The 17723-nt window shown below is 45.5% G+C and overlaps 1 protein-coding gene across 50 annotated transcripts in view; it reads right to left on the bottom strand.

Moving 5' to 3' along the window:
- Window positions 1–17587, bottom strand: part of DMBT1 (deleted in malignant brain tumors 1) — a 104349-nt gene extending 86762 nt beyond the window's left edge. For 49 of the 50 annotated variants that reach the window (XM_045164153.1, XM_045164158.1, XM_045164164.1 and 46 more), the window contains exons 1-6: window positions 17441–17587; window positions 6899–6961; window positions 5841–5870; window positions 3921–3950; window positions 1428–1472; window positions 56–379 (exon numbers count right to left, since the gene is read on the bottom strand). In XM_045164153.1, the coding sequence (XP_045020088.1) occupies window positions 56–379; window positions 1428–1472; window positions 3921–3950; window positions 5841–5870; window positions 6899–6961; window positions 17441–17501 (553 nt within the window). In that variant the 5' untranslated portion in view covers window positions 17502–17587. The remainder of the gene's footprint in view (window positions 1–55; window positions 380–1427; window positions 1473–3920; window positions 3951–5840; window positions 5871–6898; window positions 6962–17440) is intronic. The other variant, XM_045164187.1, reaches the window with a different exon arrangement.
- Between the last annotated feature and the right edge of the window lie 136 nt (window positions 17588–17723).

Raw genomic sequence — 17723 nt, 5'->3', positions numbered from 1 at the left:
AATGTGAGCAAGAAACCACCTCCAGAGAAGTGCACCCAGCTTATTTGAGACCCACCTGAGCAGATGACGCTGGCATCCTCGCTGTGTCCACAATTGTGTGTGTTCCAGGGGCTGTGGGAGCAGCTCCACAGGTAGGTCTCATAGCCTGAGCAGCCCACGTCATCCAGGACAATGGGCCCTGAGCCCTGACCGAACCGGGCACCTCCTGGGGCCGAAATGGCCGAGCCACAGCCCAGCTGCCTGCAGACCACGTTGGCATCATTGGTGTCCCAGCTGTCGTCACACACGGTGCCCCAGGAGCCTCGGTACAGGACCTCCACCCGGCCCTGACACCTGTCACCTCCGTTCACCAGCCTCAGGGCCAAACCCGATTCGGTCCCTAGAGGGCAGCACAGGGAACCACTTCATGTTTCTCTTTAGGTCACAGGCCTAAGGCAGGTTCCAGACTCAGGGGACTTCTAATGGCTTTAGATCAAAGCAGTCCATCCTAAAGGAAATCAACCCTGAATATTGACTGGAAGGACCAATGCTGAAGCTGAAACTCCAGTACTTTGGCCACCTAATGGAAAGAACTGCCTCATTGGAAAAGACCCTGATGCTGTGAAAGATTGAGGAGAGGACGAGAAGGGGTCAACAGAGGATGAGATGGTTGGATGGCATCACTCAATGGACATGAGTTTGAGCAAGCTCGGGGAGATGGTGAAGGACAGGGAAGCCTGGCATGCTGCTGTCCATTGGCTTGCAAAGAGTCTGACACGACTAAGTGAGTAAACAACAACAAATGGCCTCAGTTCCCTGGGCTGGGGGTCACCTTTGAACATGGCTGTGAGTTAACCTTCATCACAGGGAAATAAACAGAGACTTTCTTCCCCCAGCCCAGGCTACCAGGACCTCAGACTCTCCTGGCTGTAACTCTCAGCTCTCCTACTGGAGGGGCCCCCAGGGTGGGTTACAGGACCTCTGCACCCCAGGCTTAAGGACCATGGTTCCTGTAGAGTGAACAAAAATCAATGAGGCCCCATATGGACTCAGGTAGGGCCCAGACAAGCTAGCAACAGATTTCAATTGCCTCTCCAGGCTCTGTAGCCAGTGACCTTGAATCCTAGCCTGACCCGAGGTCAGCATGTATCAGTGAGGATAACATGGTGGGCATGGAGCACGGGGAACAGGACTCTCTTAGAGACAGAAAACCAAGCTCCATCTTGGATCTCCTTAGAGATGTCTCTGCAGGTTGATCCCTCCCCTATCTCAGAGTCAAGGTCCGTGGAAGAGACACCCATTCAGTGAGGCCTTGTTCAGGGGCCCTCCCCCTTTGAGAGCTAAGCACCCCCATCCCTTATGCCTTCTGCACCTCTTCTGGACCAGATATAGACCTCCAGGTGCAGCGGGGGAATGAACCCACAAGGATCCCACATAACAAACGTTACCTTCTATTGGGTTCACTGTTGAGAGTTCCTCCGTGGCAAATATAACTGCAGAGTGGAGAGAAGGAAAGGTCATTGGGTTGTGGTTCTCCTCCAGGGAGGACTGGCCCTCAAGCTTAGCTCGGAAATGGGGCTGGAGGCAAAGATCCAGAAGCCCTGCCCACTGCCCCAAGGCTGTGTTCCTCCTGAAGCAGAAGGCAAATCTGTCTCTTTGCCAGCCCTCATTCAATGTTGGAGGTCACCAGGGACATTCTTGGTTCCTGTTACCACCTCCTATGCTTCCACAATCTCCATTCAAAAAAATCACCCTGTGGATGAATGGCCCAAATCTATTCACAAGACTAACTTGAAATGGGCTTCCCTGGTGGCTCAGCAGTGAAGAGTGTGCCTGCAATGCAGGAGATGCAGGAGACCTGGGTTCGATCCCTGGGTTGTGAAGATTCCCTGGAAGAGGGCATGGCAACTCACTCCAGTATTCTTGCCTGGAGAATCCCATGGAGAGAGGACCCTGGTGTGCTATAGTCCTTGGGGTCGCAAAGAGTCGGATACAACTGAAGCAACCGAACATGCACGCAAACTTCAAATACCATTTGCCTATTTCTATGGCGCAAACATACTCCGAGATGACGACATCTACTGTCACTGAGATATTCCCGAGGGTGGCCCCAACTAGGAGGAAAGATGTTCCCAAAGATGCATCTCCAAAGCCAAGATACCTGCTGCAACGTGACTGCTTAGACAGAAATGCTCTCTTGGGGCACACATTCTCAGGTAGTGACTGGATTTCACAGCCACATCCTGTGCTTAGTGACATGTATGTACACACAGCAGCCCAATAGTAAATGCCACAGGTTGCTCTGAGTGTGTGTGTGCTCAGTCGTGTCTGACTCTTTGCGACCCTGTGGACTGTAGCCCACCAGGCTCCTCTGTCCATGGAATCTTCCAGGCAAGAATATTGGAGTGGGTCACCATTTCCTACTCCAGGGGATCTTCCCGACCTAGGGATCGAACCCGTGTCTCCTGCATTAGCAGATGGATTCTTTATCACTGCGCCATCTGGGAAGCAGGAATAGTCAATTGGATGGCCTGTAGGCTTTTCCCAAGGTGCAGTCTGGGGTTTTTTTAGCTCCAGCTACTGCCCTCTTCTGATCATTTCTGTGAGTGGTCCCTGCAGAAATCCAGCTTTCACCTGTGCCTTTCTCCTGGAGGTCAATCACCAGAAACCTGCCCCTCAAGTCCCTCCTAGGTCATTCCTGGACCCTCAGGGCATGCTCTGAAAGGGCAGGGATTGGCCTCAATGCAGCCAGGACCCAATAGCAGGGTCAGCCGCCCTAAGTGAGCACATGAAAGATGCTAATGTACCAAAGTTGGCACAAAGGGTGTATATGCTCACTGTGGAGAAGGAGGAGGGAGGATCCATTTAGAAAGAATCGTGGACAGAGACAAAGAGACCTGTTCTGGGTTCAAATCCCTGCCCAGCCACTGGCCCACCACGTGACCTGAGACATAGAACTTGACAAGATACCTAACGATGCCCTGGTTCCCCCATCTGCACAAAGTTAATTATCCTACTCACCTCAAAGTGCTGTTGGGAAGATTTCATGACAGTACACTTTCTATGTGCACTAGTTGAGCACTTATTCTGTGCCAGCCAGTCTTTGAAATGCTTTTTTTTAAAAAAATATATTAACTCATTCTTTGTAAGAAAATAATTTTGTGCAGGGTACAAAGCAAGTCCTTGGGAGATATTAACTGTGTTCGATAGAACTGGCATTCATGGCAAGAAGAGGCACTGATTCTACCCCTTTCCCACCACCTCCTGACTCCAAGCTGAAGCTAATCTCATGCAATGAATAACTGACAGGTAGAGAGAATAAAGCTGAGTGCCGAAGAATTGATGCTTTTGAACTGTGGTGTTGGAGAAGACTCTTGAGAGTCCCTTGGACTGCAAGGAGATCCAACCAGTCCATCCTAAAGAAAATCAGTCCTGAATATTCATCAGAAGAACTGATGCTGAAGCTGAAACTCCAATATTTTGGCTACCTGATGCGGAGAGCTGACTCATTTGAACAGACTCTGATGCTGGGAAAGATCGAAGGCAGGAGGAGAAGGGGCCGACAGAGAATGAGATGATTGGATGGCATCACCGACTCAATGGACTTGAGTTTGAGTAAACTCTGGGAGTTGGTGATGGAGAGAGGCTTGGCGTGCTGCAGTCCATGGGGTCGCAAAGCGTCGGACACAACTGAGTGACTGAACTGACTGACTGAGAGAGACGAAGGGAGAGGAAGGACACAGGGGACTTGTTGGGTGTGTGTCTAGGACACACCAAGGGTCTTGGCACCCCTGGACTCCTCCTGCTCCATCCTTGCATTCTAAATGCCAGGCCCTTGTCCTGTGGCCAAGGCTGCACTCAACCTCAGTTCGCCGCATCCCTGGCCGATCCGGCCAACAAGCAAAGCTCCAGGGAAGGCAAGTAAAGAAAAAATGTCTTACCATCATTTATAGTCTGGAAATTCCCCTGATCTAGAAAGAAATACAGATTCATCTTAGTCGGTTCTGCTGTTTGTAAATGACACGCGGTCACAGCAAAGGGCTTGAGGTCCACCTTACAATCACGCCAGGGGGCGCGGTGATTCAGTCTTGAGCTTGTGAGCCTGCGGCATTCTTGCTAAAAGCGTTTGGGGTTTTGTAATAGAACTTCAAAACAAATGGGTCGTTTGTTTTGAACTTCTATGGGGCATTCAGTAGCTTTAGATGTAATAAAGTACGTGTCTGTTTACCATGCCCCCTAACACTAATTAACAGTCCCATGCGATCTATGCTCAGAAATCACCCAGCTTATTTCATTCTCCTGAGTACTATCTTTTCTGCTGAGCAGACTGCATCGATCTCCAAGTCTGAGGATTTTGTGGATGAGAACCTTGTCTGAGCCCTCTCCATGGACTAAGCGGAGGATGTCCAGCCTAAGGGGATGGTAGAGAGGGACAGGATGGCACAAAAAGGAGGCTGTAACAACAATTCAAGACGTGACCAAGGATTAGCATCCCGGAAATGTGTTCACGGATCCTCCTCTGGATTCGCCTCCATCGTCTCCATGCAGATTTAGACAAGGACTTAGAAGGCAAATAAGAACTGCGTCTGAATGGCAGCCGCCCACCTGCCTGCTCTGCATTCTTTTGCCCCCAAAGACGAACGCTGTTCTACCGCTAATGGCAGCTGACACTTCTGAACTCCATTGATCAGAAGTCCTTTTTTTTTTCCTAGAGCTTCAGAAAATATGTCAAAGGCACAGTTTGGGAAATGGAACTTAGAAATAAGCCCCCATCAGGAAACTGTGATGCTTAGATAAAATATTAGGGTAGGGGTGAGGGTAGGGTGACTAAGTCAGCCTAAGTCTATATCTGTTCCCTCGAGTTCCTGGCTGCCAGGAATAACAGAAAAATGCTCTTCCTTCCTCCTCTATCTGGCCAACTCTTACGCCAGCCCTATACCTCCGTTTACCTGTGACTTCCACGGGGTGGCTCTCTCTGATGGCTTGAGCACAGGCCTCTTGCCAAGGACATCTCTCCCCAGCACCCATCACAGCTGTACTTGTAACTGTGTGCTCAGAGATTACTGTCTTTCTTTCCATAAAACCCTAAGTCGCTACAGGGGCCTGTCCTGTTTAGAAGGATCCTGGTAGGACTAGCTCTTGGCGGATGAGGTGGCATTGATGTTGAACCCATTGTGAAAGATGTGTGAAAGTTCAATGTTAGCAACTCTCTTTACATCAACAAGCCAGACTTACGATGTACCCAATAACCATTTGGGAAAATGTTTAAAAGCTGCATTTACTTGACATTAAGCAGAATGTAGACATTAAGAAAAAATAAGTTTAAAAAGGTAGCACTTAAAATATATGCATAGATCTCCTGTCACTTGCTTTGGAAATTCTTAGTCAAATCTCATAAGTACATTGCAAACATGAAAGCTTAATTCAGTCCTGGGCCATGTAGCAGGCTTGCTCAAAATGGGGTCTGCAGACCATCTTTATTTTTGGTTACATAAAAATTCAGATTCCCAAGTCCCACCCCAGACGACCCAAATCCAAGTGTCTGGGGTGGGGAGGTGAATTCTAAGGACCTGCATTCAACCAAATACCCTAGTTGATTCTGATGTGCACTGAAGTTTGAGGCGAAGGCAAAACAAAATCAAAGAAAAAACTAAATGTGTAACCACAGTCCATTTGTGCTGCAGCTGAAAGAAGTTTCTATTGCCTTTGTATTTCCATGAAGAACGCAAATCACATTATTACCCAATCCTCATACCATTCACTAAATTCCAGAGAGGCTGTGTGTATTCTTCAGATATAAATAGCTGTATAGAATGATAAACTTTAAACCAAATACACCATACCATTTTCAAAATACTTACCATGTGTTCTGGGAGAATCTGACTCAGAAACTATAAAAGAATAAAAGAAAAATCAGACACGTGCATGTTTCATGCATAAGGACCCTAACCAAGAAATCCACCTTTGAGCCATTGTTTTTTTTATAGTTGACTCTCAATTACAGATCTAGTGCAATGAGAGATCTAAGCTTGCTTCCAAAATGCCTGCAGGGTGAAAGTACACAAAGACTTGTTTGTTTGTTTGTTTTTTAAAAAGGAAGTCTACACTTATGCCATCTCTTCTTCCTTGCACACACCCAAGGAGGCCCATTTTTAAAAGCTTAATCATGGCAGATGATGTTGAACATTTTCTAGCCTGGGAACCTGGAGTCATACTCCAGAGTTCTACATCATACTCAAGAATTTTACAAGCGTCATCTCAGCTCATCCTCATAGAACCCCATAGGGAAGCTGGCTTGAGTAGGTGACCCAGACCAACTGACCAGTAAGTGACAGCCGGACCTGTACTCAGATGGTTGCTCTTAACCATTTTGCTGTTCTACCTTCCAGTGTATATATATTTACCAATTGTATTATTTGTATTTGGCTCAAATCATAGTCTGTGCTTTTGGGCAGGACTGCCATAAAAGAGGAATTAGGGAGCAGAAGCAGTTAGCACTTAAAGCACTGACTGAGGCCAGGGTGTTCCTTATTCCCCCAAGACTTGTTAGCAGTTCTAGAGAAGAGAAATGTGATTCTCACTGGAGAGGCTCAACTAGATACGCTGCCCCACCACTGCCCCTGCCGCCCTGCTGGACACACAGTGGGGCCGCCTGGGGGCCAGAGACCTTAGGAAAGGAGTGTGATCGGACAGACACTGGGATGGAGCCTGGGGGCCGATCTCATGGTCAGTATGGAACTTCACAAGGAAGGAGCTAAGGGTCTAGGTGGACCCCATCAGATGGACCCCATCAGAGGAAACCCTTCCTGTCCCACATCTAAAACCCAGCAGAATTCTCTGTGGCAGTCCCTCCTGAGTCCTTGGGGGTGGCCTTGGGCACCACAATCGCCCAGCCTATCTGGAGTTCAGGTAGACTTACCAGAGCTGAGTAACTCCCAGAAAGCACTTTCTGTGGTGTGTCTCGTTGCTGATGTTGCTGGAACTACAAAGAAAAACAGCCAGATGAGAGCTCTTCCAAAAACAAGCGTTAAAGCTGGACCTACCCTCCCTCCCATTAGCTAATTCGAGCAGCAGAGGGAGTTGCATTGCTTTTTGCTTCGGAGGGTAGCTGGACCCATCATTCATTAATTCATTGATTCACTCAGGGAATATGGACCTGTCTATGACCACACAAGGGGCATGGAGGAGAGGGACCCATCACTGAAGGTAAGATGTAGTCCTCTGGAGCTCAGAAGCCAATGGCAGCCAGACTTCGTGAGCATGATCAGTTGCTCAGTCGTGTCCAATTCTTTGTGACCCCATGGACTGTAGCCCGCCAGGCCCCTTGGTCCATGGGATTTCCCAGGCAAGAATATTGGAGTGGGTTGCCATGCCCTCCTCCAGGGAGTCTTCCTGACCCAGGGATTGAACCCGTGTCTCCTGCATCTCCTGCATAGGTAGGCAGGTTCTTTATCACTGAGCCACCTGGGAAGCCCCTGGCAGCCAGACTTGCTAACCAGTAATTCTCCATTTTGGCCAATGAGAAACACAGTGGAGGGGAAATGGAAATCTCAAAAGAAGCAATTCCTGGGCTTGGAAGAAGGGCAGGAGGACTCCAGAGAAGACAGGATGTTTCAACAAGGCTTAGAAGAAGGCATAGATATATATCAAGAAAGAACAGGGTGAAAGTTGTTAAGTTGCCAGATGAAACTCAGACTGCCCAGTAAAATTTGAATTTCAGATAAACAATGAATTCTTCTTTAATGTAAGTATGTTCAAAATATCACATGGAATATATGTATACTTAAAATTTTTATCTAAAATTTGAATTTAGCTGGATGTATTATATTTTTATTTACAATATCTGGCTACTCTCCAGTATTCTTGCCAGGGAAATCCCATAGGCAGAGGAGCCTGGCGGGCTACGGTCCATGGGAGATCCCAAAGAGTCAGACATAACTGAAGTGACTTAGCACTCACTAGATGGAAGGCATCCCAGCAGGGGCAGTAGACAAAAAGTTGTTTGAACTGTCCTTTAGGTAACTAAGCCCCGAGCCAGACCCACTGAGCTCTCCGTCATTTCTGTAAGCCTACTGACCGCTAGCACTAGTGGGCTAATTTCTAGTACACTTGGCAACGTGCATTCCAACCAAGTTGTGTGATCAGTGAATGACAGACATGAGTCCTGAACCTGTTCATGTTGATTGTACTTGACACTAAAATAAATATTAAGTAAATTGATCATCTATGGTACAAATAGAAAGATGTCCTTCAAAAAAATAAGGCTGAATGCTTTGGAAATAAAATGAAGGTGCTAAAAAGAAATTGAGTGGATTGGGCAGCAAAAAGGAGAAATATATTTAAAGCAATTGAACTTATACCCTCTTTGTTCATTCAGTCACTCAGTCATATCCCGCACTTTTGCAACCTCATGGACTGTACCTTGCCAAGCTCCTGTGCCTGTGGGATTTCCCAGGTAAGAATACTGGAGTGGGTTGCCATTTCCTACTCCAGGGGATCTTCCTGAGCCAGAGATCAAACTCTCATCTCCTATGTTGCCAGGCAGATTCTGTACCACTGAGCCACCTAGGAGGCTGCTTTGCAAAGGTCTTTCATTTCACACTCTACTTTAGAGAGACTAAAAATGAAAAGTTATAGATATGCCAAATGGGAGCAATTTATGCAAGAAAGGTGCTGCAGAACTGCAGAAGACCCTGCTGAGAGAGAAGCCTACAGCAACAAATTGGCAAGTCAAAGTGTGTTTATAAGTTTTAAGATAAAAGGAAACATTTTAAATGTGTATCTATCATATTTTTTATTTTAAACAATATTTTTGAATAATGTGCCTGACCCAGTCACATTAGAAAAGGGTTCTTTTAGAACAATGGCTCTTAAAATGGTTCCATGAATCTTCAGCACCAACCAGCACCTGGGAATTTGTTTTTAAAAAATGCAAATTCTTAGGCCTCCCCCAGACTTAAGAATTTACCCTTGAGGTGATGCCCAACAATATGTATCCATTCCAGGTGATTCTGACACACATTAAGGTTTGAAAACCACTGTCTACTGTGCAGCAAGTGTTTTGACAGAGTGGTGGGGAATAATGTATTCAACAATCACGCTCCTTGCAGGAAGTGAAGAGGAACAACGGGCTGCTGATGAGGGTGAAAGAGAAGAGTAAAACAGCTGGCTTGAAACTCTGCATTAAAAAAACTAAGATCATGGCATCCAGTCCCATCACTCCACGGCAAATAGAAGGGGCAAAAGTGAAAGCAGTGACGGATTTTATTTTCTTGGGCTCCAAAATCACTGCAGATGGTGACTGCAGCTGTGAAATTGAAAGACGTTTGCTCCTCGGAAGGAAAGGCAAACCTGGACAGCAGGTTAAAAAGCAGAGACATCACTTTGCACACAAAGGTCCACAGAGTCAAAGCTATGGTTTTTCCAGTAGTTGTGTACAGATGTGAGAGTTGGACCATACAGAAGACTGAGCGCTGAAGAACTGATGCTTTTGAATTGTGGTGCTGGAGAAGACTCCTGAGAATCCCTTGGACTCCAGAGAAAACAAACCAGTCAATCCTAAAGGAGATCAGCCCTGAATATTCATTTGAAGGACTGATGCTCCAATATTTTGGTCACCTGATACAAAGAGCTGACTATTGGAAAAGACCCTGATGCTGGGAAAGACTGAAGGCAGGAGGAGAAGGGGGCAGCAGAGGATGAGATGGTTAGATGGCATCCCTGATTCAATGAACATGAATCTGCGAACTCTGGGAGATAGTGGAGGACTGAGGAGCCTGGCTCACTGCAGTCCAAGGGGTGGCAAAGAGTTGGACATAACTTAGCGACTGAAAACAACAGCTGGATGCCTGACCCAGCAGGCAGGGGAATGTTGAGATGACACAGTGCTGCCTCTGGAAATTGGCTCTAGTGGACGAAACTTAGAGACAAACAGTTAGAGGACAGGGAAATGAGAGCTCCGACTGCGGGATGTCGGGAGTCCAGAAGAAGAACTCACGGAATGGAACCAGGACTTCTGAGCAGATGTGCACCAGGCAGAGGGGAAGATGTGGATGAAAACAGGCTCCAAGGAAGTAAAACACTATAAATAAACTTCCCTTGAGGAGCAACCCAGAAGAATGAAACTACCAACTCTGTGTAAAGCTTCTTGGCTGTCTCCTCAGATGAAGAGATGAATCGGGTTTCCGGATGGAAGGACTGAATATAGGACTATCAGTCGTTCTAAACGAATTCATAGGTTTGATATCATTTCCATCAAAAAGTTTCTCTTGGATTGGTCTTTAAAAAACAATTTTGAAGTTTATCAAGAAAAATAAATAGGCTAGAAATGACTGACAAGTTCTTGAAAAAGAAAAAAAAAATACTGATGGGGAGAGGGAAGGGACAATGTGGGTTTGGGACTGGGGGTCTTGGCCACCTATGCACCTGGGAGACAGGAACCTTGAGTTCAAATTCTAGCTCTGCTGTTTATTTGGTCTCTAAACTTGGGCAAGCCATTTATTCTCACTCAGTCCTAGTTTCTTCATCTGTAAAAAGATAGTTATACTAACCTACTTCACAAGGTTATTGTGAAGACAAAGTTAGAAAACTGTATCAGATGCTTAATTAATATAGTGTTTGCCATGTTGTCAGCATTCAAAAAATTATGATTAGCTCCAAAATATTCAAAATAAAGCTATAAAAATTAAAGCAAAATTTAACATTTAAATTATTTTAGAATCATTTTAGATATTTACTTCACACCAGAAGGCAAAATAATTTTCAAAACCAAAGAACAGGATTTTATTAAACAAATGAAAACAGGAAACTAATTAAATGTTTATTTGATTTTTGTGAAATGTCTAGATTTTAAATCAACAGGAAATTACAAAGAAAAATAGCAATAAATTGAATTATGTTAAAATATTTGTGCAGAAGGAAATCAAAATTTAAAGGCAAATAACAAATTGGGAAAATATTTGTCATCAATATAATGGACAAAGTGGAGAGAGTTTGTTCAATATAATGGACAAACAGAGAGAGTTTCTATAAACCAACAAAGATGATACTAACTTTCACGCAAAAAAATAGAGGATAAAAACAGACAGTTCAAGTAAAGGGATTTAAATGGCTTAAAATTTTTTACCTTCACTATAAAGCAAAGAAATGCAAATTAAAATAACTACATCAATTTTTATCCAACAATTCAGCCAAGAGTTTTGAATGGTAATATTCAGATTCAGAAAAGTTGTAGAAGATTGCATTCTCCTTTTTTACTATTGGAGAAAGAATTGGTAGATTGCTAGAAAAAATGTAACAGTATGCTTTAAAGTCTTAAAATAGTCAACTCTTTGACTCAGTAATTCCACATCTAAGAATCTAGCCAAAGGAAATCATAATCTACTTAATGTGGACAAAGATGCGTGAACAAACATGATCTTCACGGTATTATCCATTATAATTACAGAAAGAATCGGAAAAGGGGTGGTAGAAATAGGAAGAGGTTAGTAAAAGGGTACAAACTTTCAGCCAGGTGATGAATAAGATCTTAGGATCTAATGTAAAACATGGGGACTACAGTTGATAAAACTGCATCTATTATACATCTGAAATTTGCTAAGGGAGTAGAACTTAAACGTTCTCACCAAAATAAAAATAGACATGCAGGTGATGGCTATGTTCTCAACTAGATGAGGGAGAATCTTTCCACCACGCATATGCATATCAAATCACCACAAGGTGCTCTTTAAATATCCTGTACATTTCTTGGCCATTCATACCTCAATAAAGCGAAAATTTTCAAAAAAGAATAAAACTTGAAAAACAAAACTTCAATCTCCCAAAATCATGAATGCATGTTAAAATGTTCAGAATACAAACTATAGAAAAACTGTATGTTAAATGCTATCCTTTAAGGACTTCCCTGGCTGTCAAGTGGTTAGGACTCTGAGCCTCCACTGCAGGGGACATGGATTTGATTCCTGGTCAGGGAACTAGATTTGGCATGCCACTCGGTGGGGGGAAGGGGGGTGGCGTGGGGAGCGGGGAATGATATCACTTCCATACGCATGTAATTGGAAAGAAATACATATTTTAATAAAGCCAATCTCAGGTGATAGGACAAGGTGTGTTTTTATCTTTGCTGTGTTTCTCTGGTTCCTATACTGTCCACCCTAACTGTGCATTAAAAGCTTTGGTTTGAGGCTGAATGCGGGAGATGTGGTGGCAGGTAATTTAGGAGGCAAATTCTTTTAGGTTCGGGAGGAAATGTGGTCGTAGGCTAAAGGAAAAGAACAAGGATGAAAGAAAAAGAAGATAAGGAAAAAAAAATGAAGCTAAGGATAAAGCAGAGAGGGAGGAAGAGGAAAGAAAGAGAAGGAGGCGAGAGGAGGGGACGTGTAGGGAGGGAGATAAGATGCTCTTATCTCTTGGCAATCACAGCCTTCCCAGCATTGAGCTAACTGTGCTACCCGCAGTGCCTTGTTTTATCCTCAGGATATCCTTTATCAGATTATTACAGTGTCAGATTATTACACAGTCTACTTTATGGAAGGGAAACCCAAGGCTTAGGGACGTAAAACAGCTTGTCAAAGGTCACACAGCGCTGACAGTGAAACTGATGCCGGAAGTCAAGGGCACTGACCCCAGAGTAAATGTGCTCATAGCTCAGCTCCGCCGCTTCCCAAGATTCAAGTGCAAACGAGATTCCATTTCAACTTGTCAGAAAGCAAAGCATTCTGAAATACTAATCTTTAGTGATGGAGAGTTTGTGGTCAGCATTGCCCCTGACAGCACTGGGGTTGGTGGAGTTTGGGGTGGTAACAGCATGGGAGGACACAAATGCAGTCATCAGGCAGCAAACGGGCCATTCCTAGCGAGGAATTTGAGGCACAGGGAGGGTGTGTCTTCTAATTATTACCTCCCAGCAATGGACAGGCATTTTGGATTCAGTGTCAGGTTGCCTATCTCAGGACAAGGGGAGTCTGGTCACTGTAGTCCTCTTTCCCTTCCAACCCAGCTCTGGGGACTCAAAGAATAGCTGGTCCACCCTCCATCCCTGCCCTTCCCTCCTCAAGAGCCCAGCTCATACGCTGCACTCCATGCTCAGCGGTCACGAGTATCCGCTGGGAAGCAACATTCCTGGCTTTCCTGTGAATGACCCCATTATCTACCTGGTGATGCTCTGTCCCCACCTCCTCCATGCCACAGCATTGCATGGGTTGAGGGCAGCCAAGAGTGGAGAAGAGACTTGTAGGATACTGTATGGTATCACTTACATGCAGTTTTAAAACAACTGGATACACATGCAAAAGAGAAACAAACTCAGATTTAGGGGCTTCACTGGTGGCTCACTGATAAAGAATCTGCCTGCCAATGCAGGAGACGTGGGCTCGATCCGAGGTCAGGATGATCCCCTGGAGCAGGGAATGCAACCCACTCCAGCATTCTTGCCTGGAGATTCCGACAGACGCGGCAGCCTGGCAGGCTGCAGTCCATAGGGTCGCAAAGAGTCAGACACGACTTAGCAGCTACACAGATTGCTCCTGATATGGGGTCTTGTTTAGTTACTAAGTCATGTCCGACTCTTTTTGCCACCCCATTGGACTGCAGCCTGCTGGGCTCCTCTGTCCATGGGATTTCCCAGGCAAGAATGCTGGAGAGGATAGCCATTTCCTACTCCAGGGGCTCTTTCCGAACCAAGGATTGAACCTGTGTTTCCTGCATCTGCAGGCAGATTCTTTACCATTAAGCCACCTGGGAAGCCCCAGTATGGTGTCTGGCTCCCTTTAAACTATACATAAGGACGAGAAATACTTTTCAGGACCTGGCCCAGGGCACAGAGAGAATGGCTCAGGAAGGGTCCTCCTGCCCCTCCATTACAGCCAGCAGGAGCCTCTGCTAGGCTCTAAGGGATGCACGCTGTTGTACTAAGTGAGCCAGACACGGTCCTTGCCCTCCAGGGTCTCCCTGCATAGCAGGATCTCTAGAAAAATCCATAGAGTTAAGATGCTATCGGAGAATAAGAGTGGCAAGCATTGGATGACACATGGCTTGTGTGTGTGTGTGTGTGTGGTTGTGTGTTGAGCGTACACGTCAAGGTTCCTGGATGGGACAATGCCCATGGTATTTAAAAAAGAGCAGCTAGATTTAGCCAGAACTGAGGAGGTGGGGAGGGGAAGAATAAGACTGTGTTCCAGGTGGAGGCAACAGCGTGAGAGCAGTCACCATGGCAAGAGGCAGCTCCTGAGGGTATAAGGTGGCCGGGACAGATGTGCCCTGCACTGTAAGACATCCTGCTGGAAAGCATCCTGCTGGAAAAGGGGCAGAACAAATAAAATCATGGGGTGGAAACAGCAGGGGACAGGTTGGAACTGAAACCCTGGTGGGGGTTGTCAAGCCAGCTGTGGAGAGATCTGAGGCTGGAATTGAGGGTCCTGGGTGCCTGGCTGAGACTCAGGCTCTGGGCGTGGCCTTGGACTTCCTCTTCATTCTGAAACAACACCTAGTTTGGGCTGAGTGACCTAACGCCCAGAGGGTAGCTTGTGCAGTAAAGACAAATTGCAGCGAAGAGAGCTGATGAGGGAATAATTAGACATCTGTGGGACCTATTTAGAGGATAACAGAAGTGCCTACCTCAGCCCAATGTCAGCCACCTAAGGACATCTTACAATTTCCTCCTTCTTTTTAATGTGTTAATTATTGCCCAAATCCCTGATAAACTGTGAAAAGGGGAAGTACAAGCATTAACACTTTTCCAGGAATTAGTTTGTAAGCAATTATTACTTTCTCATTTTGACCTTGAAGAAATGAGACCAAGGGAAGTTGAGTTTAAAAAAAAAAAAAAAAGATTATTTGGGAATAATTTTCCAGAAAAGTTGCAGAAAATACAGTTTCCATATCCTCTTACCCAATTTTCCCTCATGATAACATCTCATATGACCAAGCTACATTTGTCACGATTACCAACCGACAAGGGTACACTCCTACTGACAAAACCCCGGGCTTTATTTGGATTTCACCATTTTTTCCTTTTTCTAGGATCCAATCCAACATACTACCTTGCATTTATGAAGTCATGTTAGAATTATGCCCAGAAGAGTAACGGTGGATAGCGCCCAGACACTCCACATGCCAGACACCGCATGGGTGAGCCCATGTCTGTACAACCTTATGAAGCTGGAACACAACCCCATTTTATCAGTGAGTAAACTGAGGCTTGCAAAGGCCCAGAGTTGGTAAATGGCAGAACCAAAGACATTGCCAGGAGCAGAAAGAGTTTCATGGCCGCTTTAGACCAGCACAAACCTGAACTCTTTGACTTTTTCTCAAGAATTGGTGCAGAGACTAGAACTGGGCAGTGTCTGATACCTGGGTTTCCCCAGCACGGAGCTCCTCCACAGGGCTCCAGCGCTGAGCTGAAAGCCACCATTCATCTCCTCAGCCGAGTTCTCCGCAAGAAATAGTGGGAGCTAACCGGACAAATCCTCTACCCAAACGCCAGCAGACCTCCTCCAGGTTCAAATCCTGGCCCAGCCCTGCAACAACTGCTGACCTTGGACAAGACACAGAACCTCTCTGAGCCTCAGTTTCTTCATCTGCAGGGTGGATACCCAACCTGGGAGTTGTCAGCAGATTTAGACAAGAAAAGGTAGGTGTCTGTCCCACAGAGTACCTGGTACAGAGCAACCACTTTGCAGAGGTTTAATTCTCAAGGCTAAAATGCAAATGCAGGCATGTGTGTCTGTGCACGTGTGTGCACATGCAAAACCACAGCCCCCTCAAGCCACTTGTAGAGGGTGCCATAAGCCCCTTTGTAGATAGTGAAGTGAAAGTCACTCAGTCGTGTCCGAATATTTGTGACCCCGTGGACTATACAGTCCATGGAATTCTCCAAGCCAGAATACTGGAGTGGGTAGCCTTTCCCTTCTCCAGAGGATTTTCCCAACCCAGGGATCGAACCTGGGTCTCCCACATTGCAGGCTGATTCTTTACCTGCTGAGCCACCAAGGAAGCCCAAGAATACTGGAGAGGGTAGCCTACCCCTTCTTCAGCGGATCTTCCTGACCCAGAAATTGAACCAGGGTCTTCTGCATTGTAGGCAGATTCTTGACCATCTGAGCTATCAAGGAAGACCCCTTTGTAGATAAGGACAGGTCAATTCATTCGCTGTCCCATAGGGGCTGACGTGAACCCCCTGTCGCTTTTCAGAGACAGTGCAAGTCTGGGGATGCACTTCATATTGATAAAAGCCAGAGCTAAGAACACTGCCTTCCATTTTCCAGTATTCTGATGGAGACACAGTCTCTGGCCCATAGTCTGTCCAGAGCCAGTACCCGCCGAGGTCCTCCTGACAAGAGGGGAAGGCAAGGGTTGCCCGTCAGTGAGTTTCCTGTCACAGACCTAGACACAGAGATAGAGAAAGATAAGAGAACGAGAGAGAGAGACAGACAGGAAGGGAGGAATGATGAACAGACTGGCTAAACATCCTGTTCACTGAGCATCTCAGTAAAGCGACATTGCGGTTCAAGGTCTAGGTGATTTGCCCAGGGCTCTTTCATGTCCATTTTGTCACTTGACATTCTAAGAACACAAAGATGTGCTTGAAACTAATCTCCAAATCATTTATCTAAAGCAGTCACAGACAGGGACTTCCCCGCTGGTCCAGTGGTTAAGAGTCTGCCTTGCAATGAAGAGGATGCAGGTTTGATCCCTGGTCAGGGAACTAATGGCAACCCACCCCAGTGTTCTTGCCTGGAAAATCCCAGGGATGGGGGAGCCTGGTGGGCTGCCATCTATGGGGTCGCACAGAGTCAGACACGACTGAAGTGATTTAGCAGCAGGGAACTAAGATCCCATACGCCTTAGGGCAGCTAAGCTCATGTACTGCAACGGAAGATCCCGCATGATACAGCCAAGTTCCCACGTGCCCCAAATAAGACCCCACAGAGCCAAATAAACAAATAAAAATTTAAAAATAAAGCAGTGACAGACATAGACTTGGAATCTTAATGATCTTTTCTGTGCTCAGCTATGTGATCTGATTTTGCCTGGTAATTGTTAATTATCAAGCCAGACACACCTGCAGATAGAAGTCACATTACGCACATTTACAGGGCAATCTTTGCTGGCCATGTTCATCAATACACAAACCGCAGGCTTAATCAATGATAACAAAGTTTTAATAATATACATTTTTCCTTAATTTCAGGAATTTTTCTAAAACCAATCATTTCCTTAGTTGAGTGACTCACTGAAGACAATTGACATAGTGATTGGCTTTTTCTAACTACAACCATTGCATTTCTCAGCCAGAAACAAAGCAAAAAATCTTTGCAATTACAATGATCACCAAAGAACTATCCCCCTGTTCTTGATATAAAACTCCTCTTGAGATGAAAGAATAGCACCAAGAAACAGATATAATTTGCCATGATTCGGATTTTCAGCAGTGAAAAACAAATGTAATAATTAGATATAATACCTGTAGATAGAATTTGACCCAATAAAAGACATATTTGAAGGATGGCTGTGGAGATCCCCATGTTGCTGGGTTCTTCTCAATCTCAGTAAAAATGCCTTGATATTTATAGGTTCGTAGTTAAAAGGAGGCGTGTCCTCCAGGATACTATATTTGTATTGGTGCCATGAAGATAAAGGAAGTCAGGGACTTTTCTAACAATCGATGGCTAATCTGTGGAACAATTTAGGTGGGTTAGACTGATTGTTGTATAACAGTCTGGCAATTTCCCAACTGCAAAACCGCT

The sequence above is a fragment of the Bubalus bubalis genome, chromosome 23, assembly GCF_019923935.1.
Source record: "Bubalus bubalis isolate 160015118507 breed Murrah chromosome 23, NDDB_SH_1, whole genome shotgun sequence".
Taxonomy (NCBI): Eukaryota; Metazoa; Chordata; class Mammalia; order Artiodactyla; family Bovidae; genus Bubalus; species Bubalus bubalis.
Note: the sequence above shows the minus strand (reverse complement) of the source record. Positions and strands in the feature narration are given on the sequence as shown.